At 41.1% G+C, this 23112-nt stretch overlaps 2 protein-coding genes across 2 annotated transcripts; both read right to left on the bottom strand.

The window, feature by feature from the left end:
• Positions 1 to 1188: 1188 nt before the first annotated feature.
• Positions 1189 to 6020, bottom strand: LOC139931653 (trace amine-associated receptor 1-like). The gene is made up of 2 exons (XM_071925254.1): positions 5800 to 6020; positions 1189 to 2179 (listed from the first exon to the last, which is right to left on the bottom strand). Exons 1-2 carry the CDS (start codon positions 6018 to 6020, stop codon positions 1189 to 1191), a joined length of 1212 nt encoding a protein of 403 aa, XP_071781355.1.
• An 8040-nt stretch (positions 6021 to 14060) lies between these two features.
• Positions 14061 to 14939, bottom strand: LOC139932191 (trace amine-associated receptor 1-like). The gene has a single exon (XM_071925931.2). It carries the CDS (start codon positions 14937 to 14939, stop codon positions 14061 to 14063), a length of 879 nt encoding a protein of 292 aa, XP_071782032.2.
• Positions 14940 to 23112: the final 8173 nt, after the last annotated feature.

Consider the following 23112-nt stretch of genomic DNA (forward strand, 5'->3'; position numbering starts at 1 on the left):
ATGTACACATATGGAATTTTGAGTTCATATATAGATGTGGACAATGTATGTGAGCTCAACAGTAACACTGTACCATTGTTTGTATTTTTTTAATTTTACAGTTTAAGCCACCAGTAAAGCCATTCTGAAAAGAAGATAACGGTTTATTGGACTTTTTTATTAGTTATCTGTCTAGCCTTGCACAGAGACGCAATTGCGATGGCAGAAAAGTGATAGTGTTATGTAAGTCCGTGTGGGCTGGGCACCTTGTGTGTATGACACTTAAATCAACTAAATCAATCAATCAGTACAGTGGTATATTAGTATAGTCGTATAGTAATATACCATAGTATAGTACTAGTACAGTAGTATATTAGTATAGTACTAGTACAGTAGTATAGTAGTATACCATAGTATAGTTGTATATTAGTATAGTATAGTAGTATAGGAGTATACCGTGGTATATTCGTATAGTAGTATACCATATTATAGCAGTATATATAGTATAGTAGTATATCATAGTATAGTAGTATATTAGTATAGTAGTATACCATAGTATAGTAGTATACTATAGTAGAGTATAAATAGTACTATACCACAGTATAGTAGTATACCATAGTATAGTAGTATAGTAGTACAGTATACTAGTCCATTGCAGCAGCTTTCACCTTAATGGCTCCTTCTCTCTTTTTTAGATTTGGTTTTACTTGAACTACTTGATTTTACTCTGCCCTTGTTTTTAGATTGTTTTGAATGTTTTATTTTGTCCCATATATGTTGATTATGCTGTTCCATTTTCTATTTTTACATATTGATTGTGTTTTTTATGCTTATGTACTGGAATGTTTTATTCCATGTATTTTGTTTCATGTTTTATCTCTTTTATTTCTATCCCAGCTGTCTTTTCTCCTGTGAAGCACTTAAGAGAACGTAAGAACTTTGTAACTCTGTTTTGATATGTGCTACAAGGTAAGAATTATTATTATTATTATCATTATGATTATTATTATTAGCAGTGGTAGTAGTAGTAGTAGTAGTACTAGTAGTAGTAGTATTAGGAATAAGCGTCTTGTTAATGGAGACATCAGTAGTGACTATTGAGAAAGAAAAGTGTAATAATCTTAATTTTTTCTGCCATACTTTTTTCTGCCATACATTCATAAGCTCATTTCTCTGAGAGGCACCTGCCACGGCAAATTTTTTTAAGATTTATTCTGTGAACAGTTTTGTGTCTGAAATGTCAGAATTAAAGATTTTACGTGAAATGATCACTCGAAATGCCTTTCTGAACCAGCTGTAAAAGAATGCGTACACCAAAGGATTCACAGTAGAATTCAAATAGCCGACCCACAACAGTGTTTCTAACAATGCCGATGGAATCGAGTAACTGATAAAGGGATCAATGACGTTACACACAAAAAAAGGAGTCCAAAATGAAAGAAATGCCCCCATGATGATAGCGAGTGTTTTGGTGGCTTTAGTTTGGGATGGATCAGATGTTCTCGTGTTGTGGATGCTGCGCACTTGTCTCTGTGCCACCAGGAAAATCTTCAGGTAAATACCGAGCATGACAACTCCGGGAATGTAAAAGGAGAGAAGCGATGAGACTGTACTTGATACTCCACTCTGAAACAAAAGACATCCTCCTTCACATGCAACATGAGTATAGTAGAACTCCTCAATTCCCAAAATATTGAGCTTGAGGAAGACCATTCCAAAGCCCACTACAGCCGAAACACTCCAACTGACCAGAATCATGATCAACACAGCATTAACAGTTATTTTACTTCTATACAGCAGAGGCTGGCAAACAGCATAATATCGGTCAATCGATATGAAAGACAGATTTAGAATTGAGGCTGTGCACAACAAGACATCAGCACTGGTGTAGACTTTACAGAACACATCTCCAAAATACCAGCAGGTCTCCACACATCGGATCATATTGGGGAACATGACCAGCAGCCCCAGCAGCAGGTCGGAGACGGCCAGGGAGAGGATGAGGTAGTTGGTGGGAGTGTGGAGCTGCTTGAACTGAGCGACCGACACGACGACCAGAGCGTTCCCACACACCGTCAAGACGACCATGATGCCCAGCAGCAGGTAGAGAGAGACGCGGACAGACAGAGGATAGATGGTCCTCAGACAGGAAGTGTTCCTGGACTCAAAACAGAGCGCTGGCTCCATCTGTCTGGATAAACTTTATTTATAAAGCACTTTTCAAAACCAAAGTTACAAAGTGCTTCACAACAAGGAACAAGTGCAAGGAAGAAAACATTAAAATTAAACTGAAGGTACTGATAAAAAAGCATAGCAAAGAGATAAAAACACAAACAAAGAACAAGTGACAGTAAATAACACAAAATATGATTAAATGATGATTAAAAAATGCAATAATGAACGAGGCAAACTTGATTGACAGGATTAAAGGTAAGCTTTTCGATAAAAGTCTGTTTTTAGGAGTGATTTAAAAGATGATACTGACTTAGTCAGCCACACAGTTTCACACCTGTTCCACAAGACAATGAACCATACTTAGAGTAAGTAACTTATAGGTTAAGAGTTCTATAGTTAATAAAATATTTGTCATAATAAAACTTTACAATTGAGAATTGCTTCAACTGTATGAAATTCAATATATTGGCATGCCCAATCATCTGAGTGTCTTCCTAGTTGTGAAAAAGGTTCATAAAAGTTACATTTTCACCTGTAACTTATATATCTTATGTTTGGTTCACCAGGGAAACAAACATGTTGTCTAACAATTCCACTTTTTTCCTATTTGAACAGAGATGTTATGAAATCATACTGTTTACAATATGTGGAAAAAAGCAGATATAACACACATTGGGTTAGTGACATGAAGCTCATATAGAAAAATTCCATAATCTGAAAATGAAAAGTGATTTGATGCTGCTATTCCAGTCAGAAATAAATTCATGCCAAGAAGTCACAGAAATATCAGCAGCTAACTGATTCCCTGTTTAGCAAAGGCTATCTGATGTTTCTGCTTGCTTTTTACTTCTTCAGGACACAAAGAACAAACCTCTCCTGTTGTTGAAAACTAGTTTAAATACTTATATTTGCAGAAATACATGGAGATTATGATGGATTCTTGAATAAGCTTTTAAATAGATTTCCCTGCATTGTTTCAGCTAATCTACCATGACAAAATAACACTGCTTGTGGAATTATTATTTTCAGTGATGTTTCACAGTAAATAAAACCCTAACCCTAACCCTAACCCTAACCCTACACACATACAGGGCCAACGTCATGTCCAACAGCTCAACCCAAAAAGTGATTAAAAACCATCTTTTCAACACAATAACACCCACACTGCAGTTGAACATGTCTTTAAATAGCACACCAATAGATTGGATCATTTTTAAAACTGACTGCTGACATCGGTGGATTATCTGCTGTGTTCACCGCTTGTGTTGACTCACTTCCTAAATTTGTGATGCCAGGTGGGAAATAACAGAGGCGCAAAAAATTCCCCACATATTCTGCTTCATTACCACTAGGACGTTGATGTAAATGTTTTTTCCCAGTCAGCAATTCATATTTACAGAAAATCCAATATGCACTGAACGCAGCATCAGAGTTCTTGAGGTCTAGCTCATGCTAGTTAAAATAACATAACTAATACTGAAATATAGAGTTTCAGGCAATTGATAATCGGTAATTGGATGCAGGAAGGTTCCACTGCGGTGAGTGTTAATGTGTTTTAATCACTTTCTGGGTTCAGCTATAGGAGATTACCTGTTGGCCCTGTGTGTGTGTGTGTGTGTGTGTGTATTGAACTGAAGCTACATCAAGCTCTACAGTGAAATAAGTCATGAAATTTTCACACATTTTCAACACAATCAAACATCATGATGGCAAAATCTAAGGCACAGGTTGGAAATATTGATAAATAATTATCCTTTAAAAAGTCCTACATTCTAAAGTAATCCTAGCATAGCAATAATGCAACAATAATAAAAAGCGTTTATACAATACTCAACGTGTGAACACGAGCTAGCTTCCCAGAAACACATCATACCTGAATGCAGAAACATTTAGTTAAAGTGTCTCTTACCTCACACACTCACAGCTGGACAGAATGAGCGTCCTGTGTGTTTCCTGACACACCGTCACAGCTGTAACTGTCGGTCTCTGTCTGGCCTTTAAAGCCCGAGGCTCTGTGGACTGCAGTGTCTCCTGTGGACTGCAGTGTCTCCTGTGGACTGCAGTGTCTCCTGTGGACTGCAGTGTCTCCTGGCCGCCAGCCGCCTCAGGGAGTGAAGCTGGACACTCGTCCCAGTGGATGATGGACCGCACTCACTGCTGTTTATATTCAACTCTTCTTACATCTCTTTTCATGTTATAAGGATAACTTGACTACTGACTAAAATGTTTGTCATCCAATCAGGCCAGGATAGATTATTATATAATAATAATAATAATATATTTTTTGAATATAGCACTTTTCAAAACAGAAGTTACAAAGTGCTTTACACAATGAAAAGAATAATAAAACAACACAACACAATAAAACAGTAGTAAAACAGTGACAATTCAACACAAAGAAAAACAAGGGTAAATTGACAAATGCTAACTTAAGAATGCATAGAGCAAAAAGTTTACAGAAAAGCCAATGAAACTAAAAAAAAAACCACTAAAAAAGAGGGTCTTTAAGAGTATTTTAAAGTCAATACACCCTTAGCTAATCTGAACTCTTTGGGAAGCGCATTCCATAGTTCTGGGGCCCTGACAGCAAATCCTCGATCCCCTCTTGAAATGAATTTGGATCTAAGAACAACTAGGAGAGACTTTCCTGCAGACCTCAGGTTACAGGCTCATAAGGAATTAAAAGATCTAAAATGTAGTCTGTGGCCTGTCCAAGACATGCTTTAAAAGTGATAAGTAAAATTTTAAAATCAATTCTAAAGTTTATAGGCAGCCAATGCAAGGATGCTAGGACAGGGGTGATATGCTCCCGTTTCTTTAGACCCATTAGCATTCTGGCAGCAGCGTTTTGGACTAGCTTAAGGCGTGAGATTTGCTTCTGGGTGAGGCAGGAATAGAGGGAGTTACAGTAATCCAGGCGAGAGGATATAAAAGCATGAATTACTTTCTGCAAGTCATTAAAAGACAGGAATGTTCTGATTTTAGAAATAGTTCTAAGCTGAAGAAAGCAAGTCTGAACAACTTTCTTAACCTGCTCCTCAAATTGAGGTCCTGATCAAAAACCACACCCAAGTTCCTCGCAGAAGTTTTGACGTAAGGTCCCAAAGAACCTAGATCATTCTGAAAAGAGTTGATGGAGTGAGGGGGGCCAATTAGCAATATTTCAGACTTATTGTTGTTTAGGTGCAAATGATTTTGGGACATCCAACTTTTAATGTCTTTTAGGCAGTTGTGATGGGAAGATCAGATGTGAATTGATGTCCATTTGGAGCAGCTTTTGACCCATCAGGTGGGGTTGCACTGTGTTAAAGGCGCTTGAGAAGTCCACAAAGACCATTCTGACATATGCCTTGGGCTTCTCAAGGTGGGTATAAGCACCGTGCAGCAGTGTCAGAACAGCATCATCAACCCCCCTATGTTGTTTATATGCAAACTGGAGAGGGTCAGTGTGCACGTCTACTTCCTTCTGTAACTGGGAAAGAACAAGCCTCTCAAAGCTTTTCATTACCAGGGATGTTAAGGCTACGGGTCAGTAGTCGTTATCACAGGTGGGGTTGCTTTTCTTGGGTACTGGACAAATAATAGAGGATTTCCATATTGTAGGGATTGAGTGTTCTGCCAAAGTGCTCGCAGAAAACACCGGACAGTTGACTGCAGCAGGCCTTCAGCAGGCTGCCACAGATCTGGTCAGGCCCAGGTGCTTTGTTTGGGTTTATCCTCTTCAGGGTGAGTTCTACCTCCCCAGGCTGCAGTTCCAGGTTTGCAGTGGTGAGTGACATGGTAGCCAGGTCAGATAGCTCCTCCCTCTCCAGTGTAAAGTTGTGCTGGTCAAACCTGCAGTAGAAGTTGTTCAAGTTCTCTGCCATGCTGACACAGTCTTTTGCCTCAGATTTGGGTATGGTTGGAGTATTAGGGAGGCCAGCCAGTGGTTTAATGCCTCGCCAGGCGTCCCTGGCTTTGCCTTCCCGGAAGAGCTTCTCAAATTTCTCCTTGTACACTCTCTTGGCCTCTTTTATTTGTTTGTTCAACTTGTTCTGAATGAGTTTGGACTCAGTTCTGTTTCCTGAGATAAATGCTATTTTCTTTTCGTTGAGTGTTACTTTCAGAGCTTTTGTTTTTTCCAGGGCTTATTGTTAGAAAATACCTTGACAGATTTTGTGGGGACTATCATCTCCTCGCAAAAGGTGATGTAGTGAGTGACAACATCAGTAGCCTCCTCTAGACTGCCCCCCTGAGTTAGCACCTCCCACTCTGTACAGTCAAAACAGCCCTTTAATATCTCACATGCATTATTGTCCCATACTTTCACCAGTTTCTTAACCACGCCCTCTCTCTGTAACTTTGTGCGGTAGGCAGAGATGAGATGGATAGCATTGTGGTCGGCAGTACTAAGGGGTATTTTTTTGTGGGCTTTGTATGCATTCTTAGCATTGCCATAACAGAGGTCAATTGTTTTATCACCCCTGGTGGCGCATGTGATATACTGCTGATAAGTCAGGAGTGTTTTGTTCAGCCTACAGCCGTTGAAATCCCCAAGGATGAGGACAGGGGAGTCTGGAGATGCGCATTCAATATGATGAACACACATGGCTATAGCCTCTGACGCGCGTGTGAGGTTGCCAGATGGCAACAAGCACTAAAGCAAGCTGACCGAACTCTCGGGGGAGATACTTGGGTCTAAATGTCACGGCTAGCAGCTCTATATCAGGTGTACAGCAGGAATCCTTCATTTTAGCGGTCTTACTCCATGCTCTGTTTATGTACACACATAAGCCCCCCCCAATGTCTCTTCTGGCTGCTCACAGTGTCCCGGTCTAATCTGAGTGGGGTCCCGAAGCCATCTAGAGAGAGTTCTGAGTCGGCGATCGTGTTGTCAAGCCAAGTCTCTGTGAGGCAGATCAGACTGGCCTCCTTGTATGCCCACTGGCATGTTATATTTGCTTGTAATTCGTCCAGTTTGTTGCATAAAGATCGGACATTAGCAAGCATGATAGAGGGGAGCGGCGGACATACCTGTGTGCCGGTGAGTCTCTTCAGTCTCTGCCTAACTCCCCCCCTTCTCCCCCGCCTCCTCTTGGGCACTTTGTCCTGCTGATTGCGGCCCTCTCCGCACTGCTTTGTTATTAACTCCCAACAGTAGTCCAGATTTCGTAGCAGCAGTATATTCTCCCGAGTGTACCGTGATATTCCGCCTCCAAGAGCACTTGTTCCCACGGGTGTTGCCAGTAACGACTCGATTGTCCAAAACAGGAACATCAGCAGTAGGGAAATCCATTTCCTCATGATTGTCACTTGATGCAAAATAAATAAGACAAAATAATCCAGTTGACTAATGTGTTGTACAGGGCTCTTGTGAGAAATTACCGCTGTAGTTGCCACTCGACAAACGCAAACACATGCAAACCCAGGTAATGCACGCTGATAGACGCCTCTCCACGTGTCGCCATTACAGCGCCACCCCTGTCTGTCTGAAACTGTCAAGGTGGTTAAGCATACGTCTTGCGATGCACCTGGACACATCATCAGTGATGTTCCTGGGTCATCGGGTGTTTCGGGTCTCACAACATCAGACACCCTCACCCAGGCGACCCAGCCCCGGCTTGTGCCCAGGTAGCACTACTTCACCCATGGATCCACTCTCCTGATCCACAACCACCTGCAGGCAACTTCAGTTGCCTCTGTCAAACATGACAGTTTTCTTCACTGGGCGGAAGAAAGCTTAAGGCTGATTTATAGTAGGGCGCTCGACACCTTTGATAAGTGTCGCTCGACAGAAAATAAAGAGCCGTGCGACGTTTGTAATTTATGCTTCGGCGAAAGGTTTCAGTCGTCTCTGGTAACCAGAAGCTATCCTAACGTTAAACTTCCATGATACAGAATAATCTTCTCGACCACCGAGTGATTATTGTTTAGCCTACTGTAACATTTTCGTCTGACCAATAAAGATAGCAAGGATAGTAAACATAGCCTACCTGTCCCGTAGATTTTTCCACCGACGTTTGCAGTCCAACATACTGATATTCAGGGTATCGGCAATCTCTTTCCACAACGTTAATGCCATCTGCGCATCTTTGTATTCTTTCATTGAAGAATCACACAGGTGGCGATACTGTCTAACTTGTTCTGCCAGTCTTTCATCTATACCCTCCATATTTGCTACGAGCTAAGCTAAACTAATGAAACTAATTAAACAAGGACGAAAAAGTTACAGACCAAAATATCAATAAGGACGTTCAGTGAAAACTACAATCTCCATGGCGAGAGCCCTGGGCGAGGTAGCACCCCTCGCCCAGGGCTCTCGGAAAGCAGCTGAGGATGTGCTCGAGGGTTCCCCTCTTCAGGCACAGCAGGCACGCTGAAGAGTCGATCTTCCCCCAGCCGAATAGGCTGGATGGGCTCGGTAGGACGCCGTAAACCGATTGGATTAAGAACTTGATGCGCTGAGGCTCGGCCTTCCAGAGCTCAGGCCATGAGACCTTTCTCTCCACCGCCTGCTCCCATCTTGTCCAAGCTCCCTGCTGCTGCATCCCGACCATCCTGCTGGCTCGCCCTTCCTCGACTGCTGCACGCACCTCTGCCTAGACCAGCTTCCTCCCATACTTCCCCTGGGCCTTGTCGTAGGGTGGTGTTGAAATGCTACCAAGGCCAGCTCTTCCACGGGTCACCATCCCCACCAGCATGCTGTGCTGCAACCAAGACTCTGCGTTCTCCACTGCCTCTACTGCCCTCCACTTCCTTCCTGTCCTGACCTCGATGCCGGCCTGGGAGACTTTTGGGTCGTGAGATTCCCGGCACTGCAGAACCTCCCTTGTACGGGTCACCTTGAACTCCTCGCTCAGGCTGCTGATGGGGAGCTTCAGCATGTTGTTATGACCGTACAGGGCGATGCTGCTTAGGCTTCGAGGCAGTCCAAGCCACTTGCGAAGGAACCTGACCCTCTTCTCAAAGCCCTCGATTGTAGAGATCGAGACCTTGTAGACCAGAAGAGGCCAGAAGATCCGTGGGAGGATAGCGTGTTGGTACATCCAGGCCTTGAACTTGCCTGGTAGGCTTGATTTGTCCACTGCAGCTAACCAGGCTTCCAGCTCCTGGTTGGTTGCTCGGATGGATGCTGTATCCCTCAGGCTACAGTCGAGCACCTTACCCAGGCTCTTCACTGGTTTCTCTGTGATGGTTGGGATTGGAGTGCTGTCAAGAATGAAGCGGAACTTGTCCATAGTCTTTCCTCTCTTCAGCACCAGCGACCTGGATTTCGTTGGTTTGAAGCTCATGCGAGCCCACTTAATCAGTTACACAAATAGTAATACTTCCATCTACTGGTGTAGTACTGTAAGTGCCTTGCTTAAACCAGAACTTTTATTTTGAAACTGTCAAGGTGGAAACCACATTAAAAATGCATCACTTCTGGGTCAGAATTAGGAAAATGCTGTCTACGTACGAATAGTGTTTTACGAGTGAGGGCACAAACAGCCAAAAGTGTGAACGTAAAAAAAACCCCAACTTATTGATAAACGTAGTAGTAGTGATAGGTATTGATAAACATATAAACAGAGCTGCAAAATGAGAATTGAAGGCATAAATAGTCATAGTTAAGGATTTAATTTGTAAAACATGGGTTACAATCCTGTTTATAGATTTACAGAACTGACTTTGGGTTTTCAGATTCGTTTTTTACGACTGAACCATTTCACAATCTTGGGTTTATGTGCGATTTGTTTTGGCGGAAATATGCCTCCATACTCCTCTATATTGTGCGTTGGAGCTGGAATAAAAGCTTGGTCGGACGCAAGAAATGCCTCAGAGAACTTACTTGCAGAGCTTGAATTGAAAACACATGAATAGACACGAGAACATCGTACAGGAGCAGGCTGGGATATGGGTACATTAAAAACAATAGCCTTATGGTCGGACATACAGTAATCTATTACAAACAAACACCAGATGATAGAACAAGGTCCAAAGTGTGTCCCTTTTCATGGGTAGGCCCTTTAACAGACTGGGAGAGGCTAAAATAATCTATAAAATCTGACATATGATGCGTAGATCCTGATCATAGAATCAGATTTTGGCAGCATTGTTATCAGATGTTTCATGTCTGATCTGGAGGTGGTAAGGCTTGTATTGTGACCAGAATTAGTCTGGACACAATCCAGGATAAAAACACATTTGAACAATAAAGAGGAATGGGGAGAAAGTTTCGGGAAAGGTAATGTGGTTACAGATTTAAATTAATACCGCATATATTATATATTATTATTATATATATTATATTAGAAACACTTCTAATGGAGCAGCAGCAGCCAAGCATTAGAGAGGCAGGCTGGTGACCGGAGGGTTTTAATTTTATGGCTGTTTCATAGCCATAGATATGAATTAAATGGACAAACCTTAACTGTTTACTGGGGATTTGACCATCTGTATTACAGAACTGGCATATTCTTTGTCTTAGGCTGCACTTCAGCAAGCCCTTGCAACTTCTGTGGCAAAATTGAGATCAACCAAGAAAAAAAAAAAAAAAAACTAGAAAATGTGCTCAGTAGAGCACAGACCTCCTCCGTGTCAACACCCCGCAAGGCAGTTATGCACCTTTTGGTAATATGCCACGCCCACCACCACACCCACTTTTGGCCAATCAACATGAAAAGTTAATCAGTTCTTCCGTCTGTCCATCTCCATCACACACAGAGATGTGTGTGAAAACATTAGAGAAGGTTCATAACTTTAACCTTTGATTGGCAGGTTACAGCAGCAGGACTCACAACAGGGTTTAAAGAAACATCACTGTTAATCAAGTATTCTCTGAAACAGAACAAAACCGCTGCTCCCTTTGACTTATTGTCTCCAAATTAACAAAACCAAAGTGCAGGCTCAGCATTACATCTCTTTGAATCCATGGCTGACACATTCCTTTGGTATTTTAACAGCTTTGCAGAGAGCTGTTATCATTCCATGTTAGGTCTTCCGCATTTTCATCATTATTTGTGTATGTTGTAGGGTTTGACTAAGTTTCACTGGGTGCCAGTCAGAATAGTTTGACAAAAGATTGACTGTTTAGTCAGAGTCAAGAGTCAAACCCCACAAAGGATCCATGTACATCATGAACATTATCCTGAACCAGAATTATAACCAAGATAACCGGTAATCAATAGAATGTAGCTTTGCAATATAAATAGCAATAAACACTCAACATAAGAGAAATAAGCACAAACAACACAAAATTCTCAATTTCAAGTAATAATTGTATTAGATCAAAATAAGAAAGAATGTGAGTTCAGTTAATTTTAGTTTAGTTAATAACGTAACAAAAAAAATCACTTTGGGTTTTCCTGGTACTCCAAATGAAACATCAAAACAAGGAAGTAATCCAGCCAATCACAAATCAGTCCGACAGTTCTATCGAAGTTCAGTTCTCTTCATCAACAAAAAGAAAACTAATCTTCATAAAAACCCGCCAATGTTCAGTTCGAAAAGAAATTAGGGTAACCCTTCGTTTTACAGGTCCCTAACAACGTATGAACTATTCCTAATTAGACGTTAACAAAAATGCTATTACACAGTAACGTGGCTGCGTTATTTGATCTTAAATGATGTTATTGTCTAACTGGCCTAACTTACCATTTAGTTATTGCACTGTTAATTTCTAACAATGTATGAACTGTTCATTAACAAAAAATAATTATACAACAACATATTTGCGTTCATATGTATTTACATAGTACTGCGACCTGTAATATGAAGCGGGTGTAAGTGGACAATAATTCATACAATGTGACCATGTTTATTTTCTTTATTGACATTTAAATGGTACATTTAAACGGGACAGCAGCTTACATTCCATACAGACCAGACCGTAAAGTGCCGGGGGATCAATTTTACAGACACTGAGACGTTCGCTAGCTTTAGCCTATCCGGGGGTGAGTGAAAGGTTATGCATGCTATGAACTTCAGCACCCTCCTGGGAGCTAGCATGGCTAACTTTTCTAGAGTGCTGACTGTTAGCTAACGGTTGGCCATATTAGCTTCCAGTCATGTGCCTGCGTTCGTTGTAGTAGAAGTAATAGTAGTAGTAGTAGTATTAGTAGCAGTAGTAGTAGGAGTAGTAGTAGTAGCAGTAGCCTAGTAATAGTAGTAGTAGTAGTAGCAGTAGGAGTAGTTGTAGAAAGGTTGAGGGTCGAGTTACTTTATAAACTCAGCTTTATTTATTAGCATCAACTGCAACAGCTAACAACTAACAACTGTCGTAACACTTAACATGTGACTATTGCCCATATATAGATATATATATGACAGTAGTAGTAGCAGCAGTAGTAGTATCTTGTAGTAGCAGTGGTAGTAGCAGTAGTAGTAGTAGCAGCAGTAGTAGTAGTAGTAGCGGTAGTAGTACTGGTAGCAGTAGTAGTAGTAGCAGCAGTAGTAGGAGTAGCAGTAGTAGTAGCATCAGCATTAGTAGTAATAGTATTTTTACCACAGCGCAGCCGAGGGCATTACACGGCAAGTTCAGGTCATGCATTCAGTCACTTAGTCAGTCAGTCAGGTAATGCTTAGTGAGATGTCGCTTCGTGAGATGGCCTCTAGAGGGCGTCTCTGACTAAGAGACGCCCTCTAGTGTGTTCCAGGTTTGGCAAAAGCTGTTGATGCTATAAAAGTGATGCCCATCCCCTAACTGGTACCCTTGTACACAATAATATTCAGTTCATAAGAAAGTCTCAACATGGTGCATTAATTTAAATCATCCAGCACATGTATAATAAATATTAATGAATAATATTTTGAGAGCTGACTTTTTTGTCACGTCATGTTTCCTCTAGCAAGAGGAAGTTGAGCAAGTTTTGAGGGAAGTGGCACAAAATAGTGATACTCAGGTACAATCACCTTCAAACAAGGAAATGCTAGTAAAATATGAACCAAATGAATTGTATTTTTTTAAAGGTAATGTTGTCCATTCTATCAGTATCTTAGCAAGGACAATAAGAGATTGAGGAAGTCAGGGTCACCAACCAAACCCAGATCTAGACAGGACACTGCACCACCCATGGCTTCACTAAAGCCTTTTTCTGTTTATTTTATGTTTTCAGCTGTTGGTGCCAAGTTATAATAATTATTTAAAACAATTCCATTCTATTATAATAGAGATGTATGTTATAAGATCTTTAATTTCATCAATTTACGATTTAAGTTAACTGCATAGTGATGTGTACATTACAGGATTCTTCAATGCGAAGCATCTTGTAACTGGGCTTGTAACGCAGTAGAGTGCCCCAAATGCTGCCCAATTTGATCTGTAAGGTAAAATACATGGAATGTCCCTCCCAGGTTCAGCCCCACATTACTTGGGCTCAGCCCCAGATGTATTCAAACCTTGGTGACGCCCCTGCCTCCCACACTGAGCCCCACTCTCTGCTGTTAATTTACATACATCTACTTCTTCCGTTGCCCTATAAACCTTAATGTTAGGTAACGTTATTACCTGTGGTATTTAAGTGACGTTAGTGGAATTATTTAACTGATAACCGTGTCGTAATGCTTCAGTGCAGTGAATTGAATTGAACACGCGCCATGGGTCTGTACAGGATCTGTGCTTGTTTATGCTTAATGTTCTGGAATGTTTTATTCCATGTATTTTGTTTCACATTTTATCTCTTATTTCTATCCCAGCTGTCTTTTCTCCTGTGAGGCACTTTGTAAGAACTTTGTAACTCTGTTTTGATAAATGCTATAAGGTAAGTTATTGTTATTATTATTATTATTATTGTTGAGGAATACGTGTCTTGTTAATGGAGACATCAGCAGTGACTGTTGAGAAAGAAAAGTGTAATAAGCTTTATTTTTTCTGCCATACTTTTTTCTGCCATACATTCATAAGCTTATTTCTCTGAGAGGCACCTGCCATGCCAAATTTTTAAGATTTATTCTGTGAACAGTTTTATGTCTGAAATGTCAGAATTAAAGATTTTACCTGAAATGATCACTCGAAATGCCTTTCTGAACCAACTGTAAAAGAATGCGTACACCAAAGGATTCACAGTAGAATTCAAATAGCCGACCCACAACAGTGTTTCGAACAATGCCGGTGGAGTCGAGTAACTGATGAAGGGATCAATGACGTTACACACAAAAAAAGGAGTCCAAAAAGAAAGAAATGCCCCCATGATGATAGCGAGTGTTTTGGTGGCTTTAGTTTGGGACGGATCAGATGTTCTCGTGTTGTGGATGCTGCGCACTTGTCTCTGTGCCACCAGGAAAATCTTCAGGTAAATGCCGAGCATGACAACTCCGGGAATGTAAAAGGAGAGAACCGATGAGACTGTACTCGACAGTCCACTCTGAAACAAAACACATCCTCCTTCACATGCAACATGATCATAGTAGAACTCCTCAATTCCCAAAATATTGAGCTTGAGGAAGATCATTCCAAAGCCCACTACAGCCGAAACACTCCAACTGACCAGAATCATGATCAACACAGCATTAACAGTTATTTTACTTCTATACAGCAGAGGCTGGCAAACAGCATAATATCGGTCAATCGATATGAAAGACAGATTTAGAATTGAGGCTGTGCACAACAAGACATCAGCACTGTTGTAGACTTTACAGAATACATCTCCAAAATACCAGCAGGTCTCCACACATCGGATCATACTGGGGACCATGACCAGCAGCCCCAGCAGCAGGTCGGAGACGGCCAGGGAGAGGATGAGGTAGTTGGTGGGAGTGTGGAGCTGCTTGAACTGAGCGACCGACACGACGACCAGAACGTTCCCACACACCGTCAAGACGACCATGACGCCCAGCAGCAGGTAGAGAGAGACGCGGACAGACAGAGGATAGATGGTCCTCAGACAGGAAGTGTTCCTGGACTCAAAACAGAGCGCTGGCTCCATCTGTCTGGATAAACTTTATTTATAAAGCACTTTTCAAAACCAAAGTTACAGAGTGTTTCACAACAAGGAACAAGTGCAAGGAAGAAAACATTAAAATTAAACTGAAGGTACTGATTAAATAAGTATAGCAAAGAGATAAAAACACAAACAAAGGACAAGTGACAGTAAATAACACAAAATATGATTAAATGATGATTAAAAAATGCAATAATGAACGAGGCAAACTTGATTGACAGGATTAAAGATAAGCTTTTCGATAAAAGTCTGTTTTTAGGAGTGATTTAAAAGATGATACTGACTTAGTCAGCCACACAGTTTCACGCCTGTTCCACAAGACAATGAACCATACTCAGAGTAAGTAACTTATAGGTGAAGAGTTCTATAGTTAATAAAATATTTGTCATAATAAAACTTTACATTTGAGAATTGCTTCAACTGTATGAAATTCAATATATTGGCATGCCCAATCATCTGAGTGTCTTCCTAGTTGTGAAAAAGGTTCATAAAAGTCACATTTTCACCTGTAACTTATGTATCTTATGTTTGGTTCACCAGGGAAACAAACATGTTGTCTAACAATTCCACTTTTTTCCTATTTGAACAGAGATGTTATGAAATCATACTGTTTACAATATGTGGAAAAAAACAGATACAACACACATTGGGTTAGTGACATGAAGCTCATATAGAAAAATTCCATAATCTGAAAATGAAAAGTGATTTGATGCTGCTATTCCAGTCAGAAATAAATTCATGCCAAGAAGTCACAGAAATATCAGCAGCTAACTGATTCCCTGTTTAGCAAAGGCTATCTGATGTTTCTGCTTGCTTTTTACTTCTTCAGGACACAAAGAACAAACCTCTCCTGTTGTTGAAAACTAGTTTAAATACTTATATTTGCAGAAATACATGGAGATTATGAAGCATTCTTGAATAAGCTTTTAAATAGATTTCCCTGCATTGTTTCAGCTAATCTACCATGACAAAGTAACACACTGCTTGTGGAATTATTATTTTCTGTGATGTTTCACAGTAAATTCACACAAATGGTTTAAATGTATTCAAATCACCAGCCATGATTAAACCAAAATTCGTCCTGTTCACATGGGATGGGCTTGATTTTTTTCACATACACATCTACTGCTCCACTCCTCTTATGTAGTTCTATAACAGGAGTGGAGAACTGCCATATGATTTGTGATGTCTTCATTTTACACCAATGCCACTGAGGATGTTGTGATATTTAGCTAATCATTCCCTCAATAATTAATCAGAGAATAAATCATTTTATGGAGACATCAACCAACAGTCAATAGTTAAAGGATAAATCCGGTCATTTTCAACATGGGCCTTATTTACCTGTTTTTTTGCCGTCATGACAATTGATTGTGTTCAAGATGTCATCACTCACTTCACTGTGGAGCTTGACGTGGTTTCAGTTAAACAGGAGCACTGCTGTCCAATACACACATACAGGGCCAACGTCATGTCCAACAGCTGAACCCAAAAAAGTGATTAAAAACCATCTTTTCAACACAATAACACCCACACTGCAGTTGAACATGTCTTTAAATAGCACACCAATAGATTGGATCATTTTTAAAACTGACTGCTGACATCGGTGGATTCTCTGCTGTGTTCACCGCTTGTGTTGACTCACTTCCTAAATTTGTGATGCCAGGTGGGAAATAACGGAGGCGCAAAAAATTCCCCACATATTCTGCTTCATTACCACTAGGAGGTTGATGTAAGTGTTTTTTCCCAGTCAGCAAGTCATATTTACAGAAAATCCAATATGCACTGAACGCAGCATCAGAGTTCTTGAGTTCTAGCTCATGCTAGTTAAAATAACATAACTAATACTGCAATATAGAGTTTCAGGCGATTGTTAATCGGTAATTGGATGCAGGAAGGTTCCACTGCAGTGAGTGTTAATGTGTTTTAATCACTTTCTGGGTTCAGCTATAGGAGATTACCTGTTGGCCCTGTGTGTGTGTGTGTGTGTGTGTGTGTGTATTGAACTGAAGCTACATCAAGCTCTACAGTGAAATAAGTCATGACATTTTCACACATTTTCAACACAATCAAACATCATGATGGCAAAATCTAAGGCACAGGTTGCAAATATTAATAAATAATTATCCTTTAAAAAGTACTACATTCTAAAGTAATCCTAGCATAGCAATAATGCAGCAATAATAAAAAGTGTTTATACAATACTCAACGTGTGAACACGAGCTAGCTTCCCAGAAACACATCATACCTGAATGCAGAAACATTTAATGTCTCTTACCTCACACACTCACAGCTGGACAGAATGAGCGTCCTGTGTGTTTCCTGACACACCGTCACAGCTGTAACTGTCGGTCTCTGTCTGGCCTTTAAAGCCCGAGGCTCTGTGGACTGCAGTGTCTCCTGTGGACTGCAGTGTCTCCTGTGGACTGCAGTGTCTCCTGGCCGCCAGCCGCCTCAGGGAGTGAAGCTGGACACTCGTCCCAGTGGATGATGGACCGCACTCACTGCTGTTTATATTCAACTCTTCTTACATCTCTTTTCATGTTGTAAGGATAACTTGACTACTGACTAAAATGTTTGTCATCCGATCAGGCCAGGATAGATTATATATAATAATAATAATGATAATAATAATAATAATAATAATAATACACTTTTCAAAATAGGGTCAAACAAGTGTAAAATGACAAATGATAACTTGAAAAAAGTGGGTCTTTAAGAGCGTTTTAAAAATACACCCTTAGCTAATCTGAGCTCTTTGGGAAGCGCATTCCATAGTTTTGGGGCCCTGAAAGCAAATGTTCGATCCCCTCTTGAAATGAATTTGGATCTAAGACTATAGGAGAGACTTACCCGCAGACCTCAGGTTACAATCAGGCTCATAAGGAATTAATAGATCTAAAATGTATTCTGGGGCCTGTCTAAGATGTGCTGTAAAACTGATAAGTAAAATTTTAAAATCAATTCTAAAGTTACGGAAGCGTAATGCATTCACTTGAGAAAAAAAAATTGCCCTGTTTTTCTGAATTAACAAGATAATTATCTCAGAATTCTGAGAAAAGTTTTCATGGAAAAAAAAATTCTGCTCTGTTTTTCTTAATTAACGAGATACCTCAAAATCCTGCGAGAAGCTCTCACCTGCATGGAGTAGCCTACGGTTGCAATACCATCTATATTACTTAAAGACACGAGTATCTCCCAATGTTTCAAACCAAAAGCAAAATAAAACTGGATTCAACTCAGAAATTCAGAATTCAGAAATTCAAATTCAAATTTCAAATTTTTTTTTCTCAAGTGAATGCATTACGCTTCCGTATAAAGTTTATAGGCAGCCAGTGCAAGGATGCTTGGACAGGGGTGATATGCTGCCGTTTCTTTAGACCCATTAGCATTCTGGCAGCAGCGTTTTGGACTAGCTGAAGGCGTGAGATTTGTTTCTGGGTGAGGCAGGAATAGAGGGAGTTACAGTAATCCAGGCGAGAGGATATAAAAGCATGAATTACTTTTTGCAAGTCATTAAAAGACAGGAATGTTCTGATTTTAGAAATAGTCCTAAGCTGAAGAAAGCAAGTCTGAACAACTTTCTTAACCTGCTCCTCAAATTGAGATCCTGATCAAAAACCACACCCAAGTTCCTCGCAGAAGTTTTGACGTAAGGTCCCAAAGAACCTAGATCATTCTGAAAAGAGTTGATGGAGTGAGGGGGGCCAATTAGCAATATTTCAGACTTATTGTCGTTTAGGTGCAAATGGTTTTGGGACATCCAACTTTTAATGTCTTTTAGGCCGTTGTGAAGGGAGGCTAGTCCATGAGGCTCATTGGGAGTGATAGGCACATATAGCTGCTTATCATCTGCGTAACAATGGAAGGAGATGTTATGATCACGAATTATGTGACCTAATGGGAGCATATGAAGGGAGAAGAGAATTGGACCCAAAATTGAACCTTGAGGTACAACACATGTAATGTGGGCAGGATGAGGAGGTACCTGACAACAGAATAACTGAGTGGGGGGAACAATCTGAGCTCTGATGTCAGCAACTTTCTCGTTAAAGAATGTGAGAAATTCTTTGCGTTTGATAGGGGAACATTTAGTATGAGATGAGGGGCTGACAACACGATTAACAGTATTGAATAACACCCTTGAGTTCTGACAATTTTTTGAGAAAACAAGGCCATTCTTGTGTCTTTAACGGCTTTCTGGTAGGTGCACATTAAACTTTTTAGGATCTCGTAAGAGACCTGTAGTTTATTTGATTTCCAGTTACGCTCGGCTTTGCGACACTCTCTTTTTAGAGTCCGAGTGTGCTCATTAAGCCAGGGCAATGACTTTGGCTTGGAGGTCCTTATTTTCATCGGAGCAATAGAGTCCAGAATATTTGTGCATTTATCATTTCAAACTTTGACTAGCTTTTGATTGGATTGCAACTCCTGTTTTGCAAGTACAATCCTCAGTTTACATTTACGAATCACCATTTACGCCTTGCCTCAGTTTTTCCATTGGTGAAGAAGGCTGAGGAGAGGAGAGGAGAGAGACAAGTGCATGCGTAAAAGCATATTCCCAAAATGATTTAATGGACAGAGCTAATTACAAATGTATAAATATTTGACATTTAATGTTGCAAATGTTATCCATACTGGTTATTTCCTATTATTTTATAACACTGTAAGGTAGGCTATAGGAAATGTGAGATGAGTGCGTGCATAAACGGTCATTCCCAGAATTCCATACAGTAAATTCCCGATTTTTGAAGAATCCTTTTTAAATAGTTTTTTAAATAACTTATAGTTCGTTACTGTTTATCATTTAATTGCGCAATTCTTTTTGTAGTTTTGCTCACTCAAGTGCTTTTGGCGATGTACCTAATATTTAATATAATTAAGTAATATGCCTACGTTTACCCCTGTATCTATTGTATTTAACAAATAAATACACAGACACTAATTTGATTGTGTTGTTTATATTCGAAAGCAGGAGTTTTGAAGTAGGCTATGACATTTTGATGTTGGTTTAAGGCCTACAGCTGACACATTTGTGTATTATGTTTTCATCAACACTTTCATCAACACACATCAAAAAGTTGTTGAAAAAGGAGAAATTGAGTAGCCTAAAAATTAATTTCATACTGGCGAAAGGCATAAGCCTATTTGCCTACATAAAAAAGCAGCCATGAGTTTCACTCTCCAGACATATGAAAAATATTGGCATATAAGAATAGGCTACACAATGTAATTAGGACTATAGCCCACATGTTTATTTTTCATAAAAACTAATCCATATAAATGTTTGTGAAAAGATGATATATTAATTGGGCAATAATTTGATAAACGGTTAGGACCAGCAGATTATAATTTTACCTTATCCCAAATATATTATATGAAAATATGATTATAGTCCTATTCTGCTAAGTAAGACGTGTTTCATATTCAATTATAGGCTACTACACAATCGGCCTAGTTTAAGCCCAATCCTTCCTATCAAGAAAACCAATATAGCAAGTTAAAAACAACAACAACAACAACAACAATAATAATAATAATAATAATAAAGAATAGTTATACAAATAGTAATACTTCCATATACTGGTGTAGTACTGTAAGTGCCTTGCTTAAACCAGAACTTGTATTTTGAAACTGTCAAGGTGGTTAAGCATACGTCTTGCGATGCACCTGGACACATCATCAGTGATGTTCCTGGTTCATCGGGTGTTTCGGGTCTCATAACATCAGACACCCTCACCCAGGCGACCCAGCCAGGGTTGATCAAGCCCCAGCTTGTGCCCAGGTAGCACTACTTCACCCATGGATCCACTCTCCTGATCCACAACCACCTGCAGGCAACTTCAGTTGCCTCTATCAAACATGACAGTTTTCTTCACTGGGCGGAGGCGCTTACAGTTGCTGATCCCGCTGCAGATGGTGTCTGCTATGACCTTCAGCACCTGGTCATGGCGCCAGTGGTAGCGTCCCTTGCCCCGGGCTCTCAGACAGCAGCTGAGGATGTGCTCGAGGGTTCCCCTCTTCAGGCACAGCAGGCACGCTGGAGAGTCGATCTTCCCCCAGCCGAATAGGTTGGATGGGCTCGGTAGAACGCCGTAAACCTCTTGGATTAAGAACTTGATGCACTGAGGCTCGGCCTTCCAGAGCTCAGGCCATGAGACCTTTCTCTCCACCGCCTGCTCCCATCTTGTCCAAGCTCCCTGCTGCCTCATCCTGACCATCCTGCTGGCTCGCTCCTCGTCAACTGCTGCACGCACCTCTGCCTGGACCAGCTTCCTCCCATACTTCCCCTGGGCCTTGTCGTAGCGTGGTGTTGAAATGCTACCAAGGCCAGCTCTTCCACGGGTCACCATCCACACCAGCACGCTGTGCTGCAATTGAGACTCTGCGTTCTCCACTGCCTCTGCTGCCCTCCACTTCTTTCCTGTCCTGACCTCGATGCTGGCCTGGGAGACTTTTGGGTCGCGAGATTCCCAGCACTGCAGAACCTCCCTTGTACGGGTCTGTGAAGTCTGGGAGGCAGATCAACTCATTTTAAGCCCATGGTGAGGCACATTTATTCGAGCAGAACTTTTTACAGGTGCTACCACCAGCCCAAGCAGCATTACCCAAACAGCCTTGGATCCCCACACACAGTCACTCCTTATATACCTCCCTACCCAGGTGCTTAATTAGTGGACCAAACTACCAACAGGGGAGCTCCAACAAGAACATACTTAAACATATAAATTAACACATTTACAGATATATTTAACGGTTATACAATTTGTAGTTTCCTATATATATATTACAATAATTTAGGAAATATTAACTACTAACAATAAAACCTTACTATAACTCCCCCCCCCCCTTAGGATGTCCCCCCCTCAATTAGCAATGGGAGGACCCAGAACTATAAATTTGGCTACCGTTGCTGTAGGAGTCTTTTGCCCGAACACCAGGACCTACAACACACACTGGTAAGTACATCGAGAGAAACAGCAGAAATGGTTACCGTTGCAATTATGTTAGCAGTATTTGGACTACCATCAAACAATAGACAGCCAGCATGCCTGTTTGTGGTATTGCCCCAACCGCTTCTCCATGTCTCCTGCCTTGTGTCGGACTGACTTCCATGGCTGCCAAGAACTGCAGACCAGTGAATCCTCCTAAGTTACACAAGCACAGACATTAATAAAACACACAGCACACAACATGATGTGAGGGAAGTGAGGGAACTCCATCACATTTCCTTCCCCCTCTCCCCAGAGTTCCTAAGGCCACCAATCACTTCAATCGCCCTCCTCCGGGATGCAGGAAAGACAATCTGCCACCAGGTTGGTCTTTCCCGCCCTATACTTCACAGTGAAGGTATATGGCTGCAATGACAGATACCACCCAGCAATCCTCATGTTGGCATCTCGCATTTTCTGCAGCCACTGCAATGCCCTGTGGTCTGTTTCAAGCACAAAGTCTCTTCCTAGCAAATAGCACCTCAACGATTCCATTGCCCACTTCATTGCCAGGCATTCTTTCTCTATCGTGGAATACTTGGTCTCCCTGGGCAGCAGCTTCCGACTCAGGAACACCACTGGCCTCTGTTCCTCATCCACTTCCTGCAGCAGCACAGCTCCCAAGCCCACTCCTGATGCGTCTGTCTGCAAGGTAAAGGGCTTAGAGAAGTCAGGGGTATGGAGGACTGAGGACTCACAAATGGCTCCTTTCAGCTCCTTGAAAGCCTTGTCGCAGTCATCAGACCATCTCACTCTGTTCGGTGCTGAATCCTTCTCCAGGTCGGTTAGCACTGCAGAGATGTCAGCAAAGTTAGGGATAAATCTCCTGTACCACCCCACTAACCCCATGAAAGATTTCACCTTTCTCTTGGTTGTAGGCACTGGGAACTCCTGGATTGCCTCCACCTTTCCCACTTGTGGTCTGATCATCCCATTCCCAATCCTGAACCCCAGGTACTGTACCTCTCTGTGGGCAAAAGCACATTTTCCCGGATTGATGGTGAGACCTGCCTCTTTTATGTGCTGGAGCACCTGGCGGACATGTGCTACATGGTCTTCCCAGGAGT

The sequence above is a fragment of the Centroberyx gerrardi genome, chromosome 17 (genome assembly GCF_048128805.1).
Source record: "Centroberyx gerrardi isolate f3 chromosome 17, fCenGer3.hap1.cur.20231027, whole genome shotgun sequence".
In the NCBI taxonomy this organism is placed as follows: Eukaryota; Metazoa; Chordata; class Actinopteri; order Beryciformes; family Berycidae; genus Centroberyx; species Centroberyx gerrardi.